Source organism: Dromiciops gliroides, chromosome 4 (assembly GCF_019393635.1).
Source record: "Dromiciops gliroides isolate mDroGli1 chromosome 4, mDroGli1.pri, whole genome shotgun sequence".
NCBI classification, from domain to species: Eukaryota; Metazoa; Chordata; class Mammalia; order Microbiotheria; family Microbiotheriidae; genus Dromiciops; species Dromiciops gliroides.
Window position 1 is genome coordinate 227,035,200 of NC_057864.1, and position 16,039 is coordinate 227,051,238.

General features: G+C 37.1%; 1 protein-coding gene across 1 annotated transcript in view; it reads right to left on the bottom strand.

Annotated features, from left to right (window-relative positions):
• Positions 1-16,039, bottom strand: part of LOC122754874 — a 71,891-nt gene that overhangs the window by 43,957 nt on the left and 11,895 nt on the right. The window contains exon 4 of the mRNA XM_044003313.1: positions 5,919-7,362. Within this exon, the coding sequence (XP_043859248.1) occupies positions 5,919-7,362 (1,444 nt within the window). The remainder of the gene's footprint in view (positions 1-5,918; positions 7,363-16,039) is intronic.

Below are 16,039 nucleotides of genomic sequence, written 5' to 3' on the forward strand. Positions count from 1 at the left end.
GATGTCTTTTAATTCTTCCCTGAAATCATCATATTTTTTCTTGGGTGAGGCAGTTGGGGTTAAGTGACTTGCCTAGGGTCACCCAGCTAGTAAGTGTTAAGTGTCTGAGGCCAGATTTGAACTCAGGTCCTCCTGACTCCAGGGCCAGTGCTCTATCCACTGTGTCACCTAGCTGCCCCTACTCATTGTATTTTAAAGCATAATAATATTTCATTACATTCCTGTACCGCAATTTGATTAGCTATTCACCGATTCATGTGCATTTACTTTGTTTCCAGTTCTTTTTTTTAAACCAAAAAATACTCCTATAAGTATTTTGGTGTATATGGAACCTTTGTTTTTTGTCAATGATCTCCTTGTAGTATATGCCTAGCAGTGGAAACTCTGGGTTCCACAAAGTGATTTTAGTTATTTTATTTGCACAATTCCAATTTGCTTTTCAGAATGGTTACATCGGGGCAGCTAGGTGTCGCAGTGGATAGAGCACTGGCCCTGGAGTCAGGAGGACCTGAGTTCAAATCTGGCCTCAGACACTTAACACTTACTAGCTGGGTGACCCTAGGCAAGTCACTTAACCCCAACTGCCTCACCCAAGAAAAAATATGATGATTACAGGGAAGAATTAAAAGACATCTATATATACATATACATATACATATACACAATTACTACAGTAGTATAAATGAAAAGGACAACCACAAACACTTAAGATTGAATGTTGTAGAATTATAAAGACCATGGATTAATCCCCCCAAATAGATATAAGAAGACACTTTCCTCTGGAGAAGAGAGGGTGTGTAACAGGATGTATGTTAGGATTTTGTTGTTGTTTCTGTTTGATTGTGTTGACTGGTTTTGCTGAATTTTTTTCTTTTAAAAAAATTCTATGTCATAAACAAGGGCTTCCTCAGAGTAGAAGGGGCAGAGATACAAAGGGATGCAAAAATAAAAATCTATTTTAAAAAACAAGAAGCATCCAGGCCCCTAGTCAGTGGAAAGTCTCATACCTAGTACTTATTAAGTGTCCAGTAGTTCTTTATATGTCACATTCTAAAACATGTTAGTATTTCCTTTTACCTTTTCAGATCCTTGGTTTTCTTTGTTTTTACCTGGGAGCCCTTTCATTTTAATTCTCCCTAATAATTTGGAAAGTAGAAATGTATTCCTCTAGTACTTCTACATCATTTCTAGGAGAGAAATCAACCTGTACTTTGTACATATAAAGTAATTAATTACTTGGCCACCAAAAAAAGACAAATATCTACATTTAAACAAGTCACTGCCACTCTCCTCTTGCTCTCTCCATATTTTTTAGAAGTGAGGTAATCATCCCTCAGTTGTTCTTGGTAGTAGCTCGAGACTAGCTCTAGTAGCAAATCACTGCAAGGTAACTAACTGCCTGTTGGCCATATTTGTTTAACCTCTTAGGTTTATAACAGTCTTCCTACCTTTTTCAATGAAAATAAGCTAAATTGCTCAATAGTTTTTGGCTAGTAATTAGAAGCTTCCTGCCAAAGGTCTAGTACAAACTACAGTTGAGCACAGCTGATATATATTATAGGGTTTTGTTTTTTTTTTTACATATGTTGTCTCACTTGGTAGAATGTTAAGTTCCGTAAGAGCAGGATTGTTTCATTTTTTAAAATTTGTATCCACAGCAGTTAGTATAGTGCCTGCCATACAACAGACACTTGTTTGGTTTTTATTGTTGATGAATGCATTTTTATCTGAATCCAATTACAAGCCACTTCCTACTCTTCTGTCATCTCCCAGTGATGTTTTAGAAACTTCCTCCTGTTCTCTTTATCTGCCACTCATCTGCCCACTACCCTCTTCATCTACCCTAAGACCTGTTCCCCCTCCCCTAATCAGCAACCATTTACATATCCTGTTCACAAATTATGCAGGTAGGTATCACAGTGAATAAAGAGCTACACCTAAAATCAGGAAGACTTGAGTTCAAATCTGCCCTCAGATGTTTATTGGCTGTATTACCCTGGACAACTCAAACATCTGTCTACCTCAGTTTCTTCCTCTGTAAGATGGGGATGATAATAGCACCTACTTACCAGGATTGTTTGAGACTATTATTTGTAAAACACCTTGAAAACCTGAAAACACTACATAAATACTAGTCATTATTAAAACATAATGATGTGTGAATTATTTGGGCAAGCAAAATTTTGATATGGTTTCATTTTGTGACAGCAATAAAAATGTTTGTACTTCTAACTGTAAGCTAAGAACATCTGACATTCATCAGAAGATACCAGATTGAACTGGTTTCCCCACTTTTTGTTAATTCAGTCAGATGACTACTAGATTTTGTGCTAGACACAGATTTCATTGCTTTCTTTTTGTGTATTTTTAGCTTATGTACTTAAGAATGCATATTATTCCAAGGAAACTCTTAAAGGGCACATTTCCATGACTATTAGAGAAATGACAGGAACTGTTGGTGTAGAGAAATCAAGTATTTCAAGGATCATTCAAGCTCAAAATGAACCAGGATCACAATGAAACACAAAGTGCTACTGAAAATGAAAAGACCAACAAACTAATGCTGTAAACTAATACTGTAATACAGCCTCCTGTATTTAAGAATAATCCTATGCTTAATAATCCTCCTATAATCCTTATGTATAGTCCTCAAAAACAATCAAAAACCTTCAGAGAAGCCTGATGGCTGGAAGGACAGTTAAGTGATTCTTCTAAAAAAAAGGGGGGGGTGTTCTTAAGTTGGGACTGACTTGCGGTTTGTTTGTGTTTTTTAATTTATAATTGCATTTTAATATAATTAGTTTCCTTTGTAATCCTCTGTATTTTATTTTATGCATTTAAAATCATTATTCTGAGAAGAGGTCTATAGATTTTGCTAGACTGCCAAAGGGGTTCATAACACAAAAAAGGTTCAGAACCCTTTATCTTCAGGCTTGATGAGGTTTGAAGAATGAGCACAGTTGTTTTTTTAAAGCTACTAACTTTTTCTATGAAAAAATAATGCATGTCATAGACACAACAATACAAAGATTGGAGTACTAAAATTGGAAAAATATCATTTGTACTGATAAAATTCACTTCTTCATTTGAGGCGATACCAAAACCATTGTCAGAAGTTCAGATGAGCCTGGACATCATCACAGATTGTGAAACATCCACCCCAAAAAATGTTTGGGGGATTTTTTTTTACTTTCAGTGGGCCTAAAAGTCTTGTCACCATTGAAGAAATAATGAACTTTGAAAAATATATTGATATACTATAAAGCAAAATTGTTCTACAATTACAGAATTCCTTGTACTATGCCATACATCATTCCCACCCCCCCCCATACTTACAAAAGGTTAAGAAATTTATCCAAGAGATGGAAATAAAAAATGCTTCAATGGACTGGAAATTCTTCTGATTTAACACCCACTGAAAATCTATGGGCTAAATACATGTGCCTAAGTGGTTTTGTTGTGCTTATAAGAGATTTTAGTTCACCAGCATCTCCTTTTCCTTTCAATGCACAGGGGACACATGTAATTTCAGTTAGCATTAATAGAAGTTGCACATACAAATCCCTTGTTCATCAGTATTAATAGCCAGTAGGTCATATGAGTCATTCTTTACAGTGGAAAAAGACTAACGAAAGGAATAATGATTTGGTGGTTTGAAATTAGAAATGTGTTCAAGAAGGAGCAAAAATTGAGACCATTTAACAACTAAATATGGTACCTGCTTCAAAAGGTAATTTTCTTTGTGAATAAAAACAAATGGTGTTTAAATAAAATGATGTGAGCATCATTCCAGGTTTAGAAATATGATTGATCTGAAATAACCTAAAACTTTTGATTTCAGAGGGTGCAGAGGAAGTGGGCCAATGGACAAATTTCTAGTGTTCCTTACCTTTATATAGTTGGGCTTTAATTACCTATGTAAATAAAATAGTTTTCATATTCCCAAGTTGTTTATGATAGCCTATATTGTATTAAAATAGCAAAGAAGTATTAATTTTATATTATATTAATTAAAAAAGAAACACTGCATGTTTATACTATTTGCTACAGTATTTTAACATTTTGGATAAAGGCCATCAACTGTATGGAGAAGACAAAACAATCACTATTCACTACTACTTACTGCTTTATGTTTTCAGAATGAAGCTTTCAGTGTTAATAGTGATTACTTGAAAGCTGCAGTAGCTATTTCAATATATTTTTTTAGAAACCAAAATAAATGCAGATAACTATTTAGTATATTATGTTAAACCAGCAGAGATATAATGGCAATAAAATATACACATTATATGTATATATGTATATGTATGTGTATACATACATTATATGTATGTATATATGTGTGTATACATATATTCCATATATATATATATATATATGGAAAGAGGAAATATTTTAAAATAGGTTTACAACCAGACATGGTATCCACCCGAAATATAATTTCTCATATTCCTCTTTTTTTTATTGTAAGGTACTTGATTAGATTTCAGTTGCTGCTGTTTTACACAGAAAATACCACGTTCACTCATTGTGAATACAGAAAAACAGCTTTTTTGTGCCGCTTTGCTTAAATACAAATCACAGTTCTGTAATCTATAATATATGTAATTATTCTTTTCTTTTGACTATCATTTAAAAATGTATATTTTCTGATTATTATCATGAAGTGTTAATGCTATAAAACAAAAGATAAATATCTGATATTCTCCTATATAATAAATTCCCATGACTAATTGGGGTTTATTATTGGTGTTTTTTGGAATATATTGTACTTTTTTAGTTGTAATAAAACCTAGTGGTGACTCTATTAAAAGATGTCAATTACAAAAGGTCCATATCTTGATTACCAAGTCACACAATTTTTTTCTCAATATAATAATAATCATTATGACTGAAAAAAAATCTCTGGGCTATATCCCGGTTAGACTTGGAAAAATGGATTGGTCATCAAAGGTATACTTAATATCCAGGATGATAAAAGTATAGTTTTATGATGATCAATTAAAGAACGTTTGTCAAAATTTTGTAAACTCAAATGTCACCACCATGTAAAAAAAATTTACTAACAAAATGAGAACACAATGCATATTAAATTTTTTAAAATATAAAAAGTTGTAAGGTTTATTGTATGTTAGTATGTTTATTTTACTTTGTCCCAAGTAATTAGTACACCACTCTAAATACTAAAACAATACAGACAAGTTCAGCCTTGTATTCTATCTCTGATTGTCACTAATGTGTGAGACTCTGTTGTGAGGAAAGGCAAGGTTAGATCTCTAAACATTTCTAGTTTTAGTATCCTAATAATTCATCTAAGTCCTACTTGGGCTAATTTATATTTATTACTACATATCATTTTCTTGGGGTAATGAATTTTTACTCCCATACAATATAGTGCTTCCTTTAAACCCATATTTACCATATCAAAATTCTTTATGATTTCTTAGACTTTGATCCTATTTCTTGGACTGAATCTTTTCAAAATAGAGTCCTAATTATCTTGAGTCTATTTTCACATGTGGTTTCTCAGATGATGAACAATTCCTGATTAATAATTAATGGTTCAGGGGCAGCTAGGTGGCGCAGTGGATAAAGCACCGTCCCTGGATTCAGGAGGACCTGAGTTCAAATCCGGTCTCAGATGCTTGACACTTACTAGCTGTGTGATCCTGGGCAAACCACTTAACCCTCGTTGCCCAGAAAAAAACAAACAAACAAATAATAGTTCAGGGGCAGCCAAATGGCACAGTGGATAAAGCAGTGGCCCTGGATTCAGGAAGACCTGAGTTCAAATCTGGCCTCAGACACTTGACACTTACTAGCTGTGTGACCCTGGGCAAGTCACTTAATCCCTATTGCCCCGCAAAAAAAAATATTTTTTAAATAAAATTAATAAAAGACTTCCTTCATTCTATATGGAAATGGGTTTTTCTACATTGTGAATTCTCTGATGTTGAATAAGGCTTGACCTCCAAAGGAACTCTTTACCACACACATCACACTGAAAAGGTTTCTCTCCAGTGTGTATTCTCTGATGCTGAATAAGACTTGATCGCCAAATAAATTCTTTGCCACACACATCACACTGAAATGCTTTCTCCCCAGTGTGGATTCTCTGATGTTGGATAAGTCCTGTACTCCCACTAAAGGCTTTCCCACATTCTTTACACTTGTAGGGTCTTTCTCCAGTGTGACTTCTCTGATGTTCAGTAAGACCTGATTTTTTTATGAAGGCTTTTCCACACTTAATACATTTGTGGGGTTTTTCACCAGTATGGATTCTCTGATGTTCAGTAAGGACAGTGTTACCACGGAAGGCTTTTCCACATTCTTTACATTTATAGGGTCTTACTCCAGTGTGAATTCTCTGATGTTCAATAAGACCAGACCTCTTTCTAAAGTCTTTACCACATTTACCACATTTATATGGTTTCTCCCCAGTATGAATTCTATGATGTTCAATAAGGCCAGCATTGCCACTGAAAGCTTTCCCACATTCTTTACATTTATATGGTCTCACTCCAGTGTGACTTCTCTGATGTCCAATAAGTCGTGACTTCTTTCTAAAAGCTTTTGCACAATGATCACATTTATATGGTTTTTCACCAGTGTGAATTCTTTGGTGCTCAATGAGGACTGATGTTTCTCTAAAGGCTTTTCCACATTCATCACATTTATAAGGTTTCTCCCCAGTATGAATTCTTTGATGTCGAATAAGACTTGACTTGTGAAAGAAGGCTTTTCCACACTCATCACATCGATAGGCTTTCTCCCCTGTATGTATCATCTGATGTTCAGCAAGGTCACTTTTCCTACAGAAAGCTTTCCCACATGCTTTGCATTTGTAGGGTCTCTCTCCACTGTGGATTCTTTGATGTTCAGTGAGACCTGACCTCTTACTGAAGGCTTTCCCACATTCATCACATTCATAAGGTTTCTCCCCACTATGTATTCTCCAATGTCTAATAAGATGTGAATTGTGACTAAAGGCTTTCCCACACTCATTACATTTGTAAGGTTTCTCTCCACTATGGATTCTCTGATGTAGAATAAGACCTGTACTCTGGCTAAAAGCTTTCCCACATTGATTACATTCATAGGGTTTCTCTCCAGTGTGGACTCTCCAGTGTCTAATAAGATCCGAACTTTGAGTGAAGCTTTTCCCACACTCATCACATTTATGTCGTCTCTCTCTTATAGGGTTTCCCTGCTGTGTTTTTAACTTTTCATCATGTCCACAGGTTTCTCCATACTGTAGGACCTGGGAAATCTCACAGCTGAGACTATCAGATATCTTTCTTTGTGGTTCCATTTCTTCTGAATATTTCTCCTCAGCAATTAACTTGGACTTGGTGTCATTAACTGGAAAAAAAATATGACATGTAAATATTATCATTCTTCTATGCTGGAAATGGGCAACTTTCTCCTTTTTTCTGAACTTATATATTGTACCTTTTACACCACTCTTATGGCACTGAGGACATGTTACTTTATATTATAGCTACTTGTATAAATGTCTTATTTCCTTTATGAGATTTGAGGTTGCTGAGGAAAGGGACAATGTCTGTCATATACATATCACTATTCCCCAAACACCTAGCAGAGAGACTTAGACATAGAAGATAATCATAAATAATTGCTGAATCAATAAATGAACCATCTGTGGATAAAATAAGCATCATGAGCCTTCAAACTCTAGGACACAATAAGAAAATGTTTTATTCCCCAAAGTAATAACTGTGTTTCTATGAAGATATTGCCCAAAGGGGGTGAGTGGGGTCTGAAATTTACTCTTACATAAATGTAAGTACCTAAGGTTTTAAAAAGTTGCAACAGAAATTACAGAAGTTTCTTTAAAAATGTATATGTAAACTACATAGCAATGAAAATTGCACTTCTTGTATATATACTGGATTTACTTATCTGTGTATATATTATATCCTCCAGTAGAATGTAAGCATCTTGAGGGCAGAAACTGTTTTGGTTTTGTCTGACACTTTATCCCGAACCTCCCTTCCTGGAATGAACTTTCCATTACTATCCACCATAAATCTTATATGTAATTCAAGGCCCAGTTTCAAGTCCTATGTCCTCCATGTGCCCTTTGCTGATTATTTCAGTCCACAGAAACTCTAAAATTTTATAGTATTTATAAATCATACAATATATCAATCGCTAATATAGTCTGCTTTGCTCTCTAGGTTTTTTATAAGTTTATCTTACATTCAATGTTATGTTTACATAATATTGAGGGCAACTCTGTTTTGGGGGGGGGCAGGGCAATGAGGGTTAAGTGAAGTGCTCAGGGTCATATAACTAGTAAGTGTCAAGTATCTGAGATCATATTTGAACTCAGGTCCTCCTGAATCCAGGGCTGGTGCTTTATCTACTGTGCCACCTAGTTGCCCCCTTTTAGGTTTTTCTGATACAGCTGGTTCTCCTTCTCATTTGTTGATTGTTTATCCATGTCATGCCCACTAATGAGTGTCACCCAAGGCTCTATCCTGGGCTTTCTTCTCTTTTTACTTTATACTATCTCACTTGATGATCATATCAGCTACCATGGGTTCAATGATCACCTCTAATGAGGATGATTCCCAGATCTATCTATCCAGCCCTGGTCTCCCTCCTAAGTTAGTCACACATCACCAACTCAAAAACCACCCCCTAAACATCTCAGATGGGATGACCCTCCCAGTCACCCACATTCACTGCTTTAGTGTCATCCTTGATTACCCTTCACTCCATATAGCCAATCTGTTGCAAAGCTTATCATTCCTACCTTCACAATACCTTTCTTGTACACACTCCTTTCTCCATTAACAGTCACAACTCTGGTTCAAGATCTTATCATCTCTCACCTGGACTAATACATTATTAGCCTTCTCAATGATCTCATTTTCACCCATCCTCCAGTCAGTTTCCAAGGTGATTTTTCTACATTATACCTCTGACCATTTTTTTTCTGTTGTGCTGCCTGGTTTCAACTCCACGGAACAAGATGCCCTGCACCAGTACCTCCTGATGTCTCTCCCCATATCCCCTAATTTCCTTCTTACTTTTGTTTGTCTCCCTTCTATTAGAGTGTAAGCTCCTTGAGAGAAGGCCCTGTCTTTTTATCAATTGTATCCCCAGCGCCTAGCACAGTGTCTGGTACATAGTAGGCACTTAATAAATGTTTGTTGAATTGGGTTGGATTGACCACATCACTCACCTGCTCAATAAGCTCTAGTAACTACCTATTTCCTCTAGTATTCAATATAAATTCCTCTATTTAGCATCTAAAACTCTTCATAACCTGACCCATTCCTACCTTTCCATTCTTTTCATACTTTACTCCCCTCCACACACCCTTAAGTTCCAACTACTTGAAATTCCTCAAATATGATACTTCACCTCTTAGGATCACCATCTAAGTTTTTCTATCATCACCTATATACCAATCATCTTTCTAAATAGTCATTCACAACCTTGGAGGCTTATTTCATACTTTGTCCTCTCATTCACTTTACATTCTAGCCAAACTGAACAACTAATTAAATTCCCTAAATTTAACACTCCATTCTCTTTCCTCCATACATTCCTCCAGATAGCAGACACTTTCTCCATGACTGCCATGTATTCCCTCCTTACCTATACATCTTTCAGAATCCTTGTCTTTCTTCAAGGCTCAACTTAAGATCCACCTCATTCCTGATCCCTCAATCGACAATACTTTCACTCTTTTCAACTTTCTTTGTAACTATATTTGTGTTCATGTTATACCTCACCAGTGGAATGTAAGCATTTTGAGAAAAGTCACTATTTTATTCTAATCTTTGTATCTTTGGAAATGTGACCTGGCAGCCAAAAAAAGCTAACAGACTAGAGCTGTATTAAGAGGAGGAAAGGAGGGGAAGGGAATAAGCATTTATATAGCATCTAATATACAGTTACTGTTCTAAGCTGTTATCTCATTTGATCTTCGAGTCACTGTTAACTCATTTGATACCTCAAGTCACTATTCTCATTTGATCTTCACAACAATCCTGAGAGATAAATGTTCTTATTATCCTCATTTTATAGATGAGGAAACTAAGGGAGAGGTTAAATTACTTCCCCAGCGTCACACAGCTAGTATTTGGGGCCAAAATTGAAGTCAGAGCTTTCTGATTCCAGACCTGGTGCTCTATCCACTGTACTACCTAGCTGCCCCAAATCTCTTTCAATAGGAATGCAAATATCCTTACCACAGGAGAATTGTTTGAAAGAACTAAGAATATTTAGTCTAATGGAAAGCAGGTTCAGAGAAGCCATTACAGCCAATTCAAGAAATCATTGACTCAAAAATACAAAGAGCCAACTATTGAAGAAGTCAATCAATAAACATTTATTTTAGCATTTGCTATGTGCAGGGCACCATGCTAAGGGCTAAGGATACAAAAAAATCAAATACACAGTACTGTACTGCAAGGAGGTTTAAGATTTGTCCTGTATGATCTCAAAGTGTAGAACCAAGAGCAGTGGGTGAAAATTATGAGAGAAAAAGTTAGGCTGCCTGTTGGGAAAAACTTCCAAACAATAAGAACTATCCATAAACGAAATGGACTTCCTCAGTAAGAGCCTAGGTAACAATTTGCCAAGTACATTATAGTGAAAATTCCTTTTTGGGCATGTCTTGGAGTATTTGAAGGCTGAAGTCCCTTCTAACTCTAGATTTTGGGATTCTAGATGGGAGGTATGTGGAGGTAGAATCAACATGGCTTATATACAGTTACTGGATATAAGAGATAAGGGAAAGGAGTCAACTAGGATTCTAAAATTACAAATCAAAGTTGGTTTATAACTAGGAAGATATCAGTGCCTTCAATAGAAATAAAGGAGTTTGGACATGAGGTAGGTTTATCAGGCAAGGTGAGATTAATTTCTGATATGTTCAGTTTTTGATGCTATCTGCACTTTGAAGCAACTCATGGTGTATAACTGGAGTTCAAGAGATCAATTGGGAGAGAGAAGGAGAGAGGGAGGTCAAGACAGAGACAGCAAGAAAATACAGATGAGTCAAAGTCCTAGAGGACACAGGAATGAGGGCACAAGAAAAATGGAAGGAAGCTTGTCTTGGCATGAAGGGTCACCTCTTCCTCAGAGACAGTAAGGAAGGAGGAAAGGACAGGTGAAAACATAAAGGAGTTGTGATATAAGTAGTAGAAAAGAGAGAATTCATTGCAGATGGTCTGTTTTCTCAGTAAAGAAATACAACTGTTCAAGGCTTTGGGGAAGGCACAAGTTTAAGAAAGAAAAGAATATTTGAACAGCCAAGGAGGAATGGAACAGGAAGAATTCGTCAAGGAAGAATAAAAGTATTAATATATAGCACTGGTGGCCCAATTTAAATTAGATAATATAAATCTGTAGTGAATTCAGTCAACATGGTAGCAAGCGTACAAGGGGTCATCCAGGATTTAAAGGCCATAAATGGTGTCAGGATGAAGGGACAAGAGAATTAATGGTGGAGGATAATGTATAACTGAACCATTCAAATGTAAGATTAAAACAATAAAGGAAGGAGAGTGTAGCCAGAGCAGGAAGAAGTAAAGGAAAGTAGGGAGAAATGGCATGACCAGAGGTCAAGTCCATGACAAAAAAGAGTTTTAGGAGGAGTAAGGCAGAGGGAGAAATATAGGATAGGAAATTATGATTAGAATGAGAAATTTTAAGTTCAAAATCATGGAAATGCTAGAATCATAAGATCTTTGGTATGACTATCCCCGTGGGCTAAGGTAAAGTAAAGCTCTAGGTCATGTGAATTGAGAACATTGATGAACTAAGAGTGCAAGGTGTGGAGACTTCCGGGGCAGAGCCAAGATGGCAGAGGAAAGGCAGTGAGCTCTCAAACTCATGACATGATCGCTCTAAAAAACATCGAAAAAAAATGCCATAGGGCAATGCCTGGAGCAACAAAACCCACAGAAGAATGTGCTGAAATCATCTTCTAACCAAGGACGGCTTGGAAGGTCAGAAAGAGGGAGTTGCTGTGCTGAGACAGGAGTGGAGCCCAACCCCACAGTCACCCTGACACAGATCCAGTCCCAGGAAGGCTTCACCAGAGAAGGAGACTCCCAAAGCCTCTGAATCAGCTGAAGCACCAGTGTCATCTGGAACTAAGCTCACAGTCTGGTGAGAGGGCTGAGCCTTTGGCAGGGGGGAGACTATAGGGGTCTATGCTGGTGCTGAGGCAGAACTTGGGTTTTTCACCTCTGCTGGGAACCAGGAGGTAGGCTTGAGTAGCAGTGGATCAGGTGGGGGAGGGGTACAGGTGCATCAGAGCTGACAACCACAACACACAAAGCTGGTTGATTAGCAAGTTGGTCTGGGGTCATCTACAGATCAGGGAAGTGAAGAACCTGATCCTCCTCAAATCATACCACCTGGGACTTCTGAAGCTTGGGATACTGCAGCCTGGAAACAGTACCCCACTTTAAGGAGCTAAAAGTCAAGTAAAAGAAAGGAAAGATGAGCAGACAGAGAAGGGTGAGGACCATAGAAAGTTTCTCAGTGACAAGGAAGATCAAGGTGTACCCTCGGAGGAAGATGTCAATGTCAGGGCCCCTATATCTAAAGCTTCCAAGAAAAAATGAATTGGCTTCAGGCCACAGAGGTGCTCAAAAAGGCCTTTGAAGATACAGTTAGAGAGGTAGAAGAAAAAATGGAAAGAGAAATGAGGGTGATGCAGGAAAGACATGAGAAAAATGTCAACAGCTTGAAAAGTCAAATTGGCCAAATGGAAAAGGAGGTACAAAAACTTTCCAATGAAAATAATTGCTTAAGAATTAGGATTGAACAAATGGAAGCTAGTGACTTTATGAGAAACCAAGATACAATAAAGCAAATCCAAATGAATAAAAAAAATAGAGGGCAACGTGAAATATCTTCTGGGAAAAACTGCTGACCTGGAAAATAGGTCCAGGAGAGATAATCTGAAAATTATTGGTCTACCTGAAAACCATGATCAAGGAAAGAGTTTAGACATCATCTTCCAAGAAATTGTCAGGGAAAATTGCCCTGAAATTCTAGAAGCAGAAGGTAAAATAGAAATTGAAGGAATCCACCAATCACCTCCAGAAAGAGATACCAAAAGGAAAACTCCTAGGAATATTATAGCCAAATTTCAGAGCTCTCAGGTCAAGGAGAAAATATTGCAAGCTGCCAAAAAGAAAGAATTCAAGTACTGTGGAGCCCCAGTCAGGATAGCACAAGATCTAGCAGCTTCTATATTAAAGGACCAGAGGGCATGGAATATGATATTACAGAGGGCAAAGGAATTGGGATTACAACCAAGAATCACCTACCCAGCAAAACTCAGCATAATCTTTCAGAGGAAAAAATGGGACTTTAATGAAAAAGATGACTTTCAGGTATTTGTGATGAAAAGACCTGAACTGAATGGCAAATTTGACTTTCAAATACAAGACCCTAGAGAACCATAAATAATTGGAGTTGGGGGACATCTGGGGTCATGCAGTGGGTGACTGTCTTGTGTCTGAGGCCAGGTTTTGGCTGGGATCCCCCTGGGTCCAGGGTGGATGCTCTGTCCACTGTGTCAGCTTGCTGCCCCATGATGACATCTTTAGGGTTAATTTGAGGGATGAGAGGAATGCACTGGGGGAGGAGAAAGGGTAGAGGAGAAATCCTACATGAAAGAAGCAGGAAAGGGCTTATGGAGTGAGGGAAGAGATGGGGGAGGGGCAGGGCAGTAAATGAATTTTACACTCATCAGAAAAGGCTCAAAGACCTTAAACTCATCAGAGTTGCCCCAAGGAGGGACTAACACACACACACCCAACTGGGTGGAGTAATCTATTTGATCTGGGCAGTAAATGAGCCTAACACTCATCAGAATTGGCTCAAAGACCTCAGTCTCATCAGAATTGGCTCAAGGAGGGAATGACATACACACTCAACTGGGTGGAATAATCTCTCTAATCCTGCAGGAAAATAGGAGGGGAAGGGGATAAAGAAAGAGGGGCAAAAGAAGGAAGGGCAGATTGGGGGAGGGGACAGACAGAAGCAAATCCCTTTTGAAGAGGGATAGGATGAAAGAAGATGGATAATAGAATAAATATCATGGGGAAGAGAATAGGATGGAAGGGAAACAGTTAACAATAGTAATCATGAAAAAGAGAAAAGGGGGGAAATTGTACAAAACATATTTATAGCAATTCTTTGTGGTGAATGACTTTGTGGAGGAATGACTGAAGAAGCTGTGGTGGAATGGTATTGTACTATAGGAAATGACAAAAAGGATGATCCCAGGAAAACCTGGAAATACTCATGAACTGATGTATAGTGAAGTGAGCAGAGTTGGGAGGACATTATGCATAGTGACAGCAGTATTGTTCAATGAGCAATTGTGAATGACTTAACTACTCTCAGCGATGCAATGATCCAAGATGATCCCAGGGAACTAATGACGAAGCTTACTATCCACCCCCATAGAAAGAACTGATAAAAAGAGTACTTGTGGATTGTACTTATATAACCTGGTTGCTGTCTTGTGGAGGGGGGAGGAAAAAGAGGGAGGGAAGGAGAAAAATTTGGAACTCTAAATCTTATGAAAATGAATGTTGAAAACTAACCTTACATGTAACTGGAAAAAATTAAATAAATGTTAGAACCTATTATAACAAAAACAAATAAACAAACAAATGAATGAATGAATAAATAAATAAATAAGGAGTGCAAGGTGCAGTTTCTCATGTATGAGGGGTTGTGTTGGAAAGAAAGAGTGTGATCCTGGTACCAAAAAAAAAACAACTGGGGAGGAAGGGTAACTTAGAGGTTAACACATCTGGACTGGATGATAGAAACAGCTGGAGTGAACTTCAAACTAGGAAATGTTTCCAAATGTTGGTGGAAGAGGGGAAGGTCTGAAAAGCAGCTAGGTGACATAGTGGGTAGAGCTGGACTTGGAGTCAAGAAGACCCAAGTTCAAATCTGTCTTCAGACACTTAACCTTAGTTTCTTCATCTGTAAAATAGGAATAAAAACAGAACCTCTCAGGGTTATTTGTGAGGATCAAGTGAGATAAAGCACTCTGCAAGTTTTAAAGTTAGTTATCATCATTTTTAGTTTTAGTGGAATACAAGGATTATGACAATTCTCCCTGAACCAATATGGCATAGGACACAGGAGAATAAGTTAGCAACACTGAAAAAAGATGGAATAAGTGTGAAAATAGGATTGGGCATCTCACACTATATACCAAGGTAAGGTCAAAATGGGTACACGATTTAGACATAAAGGGTGACATAATAAGCAAATTAGGGGAGCATGGTAGAGAGCATTACTAGATGTAAAAGGGGTAATTTTGATTACGTCAAATTTAAAATGTTCTGAACAAACAAACCAATACAATCAAGATTAGAAAGAAAGCAGAAAACTGAGGGGAAATTTTTACAGCAAATTTTTCCGATACAGGCCTCATTCCTCAAATATATAAAGAACTGAGTAAAATTTATAAGAATATAAACCATTCCCCAATTGATAAATTGTCAAAGGATATAAACAGGCAGTTTTCAGAGGAAGAAATCAAAGCTCTATATAGTCATATGAAAAAATGCTCTAAATCACTTTTGATTAGAGACATACAAATTAAAACAACTCTGAAGTATACTTCACAATCAGATTAGCTACTGTAACAAAAGGATGGGATATGGGAAAACTGGGACAATGCTGTTGGTGCAGTTGTAAACTGATCCAACCATTCTGGAAAGCAATTTGGAACAATGCCCAAAGTGCTATAAAAATATGCATACCCTTTGACCCAGAAATATCACTATTAAAATTTCAAATCACTAAAAAAGTAAAAGGACCTATAACTACAAAAATACTTGATAGCAGCTCTTTTTATGGTGGCAAAGGTTGTGGTATATGATTGTGATGAAATACTACTGTGCTATAAGAAATGATGAGCAGGATAATTTTAGAAAAATCTGGAAAGATTTATACAAACTGATACAAAGTAAAGTGAGCAGAACCAGAACAACATTGTACACAGTAA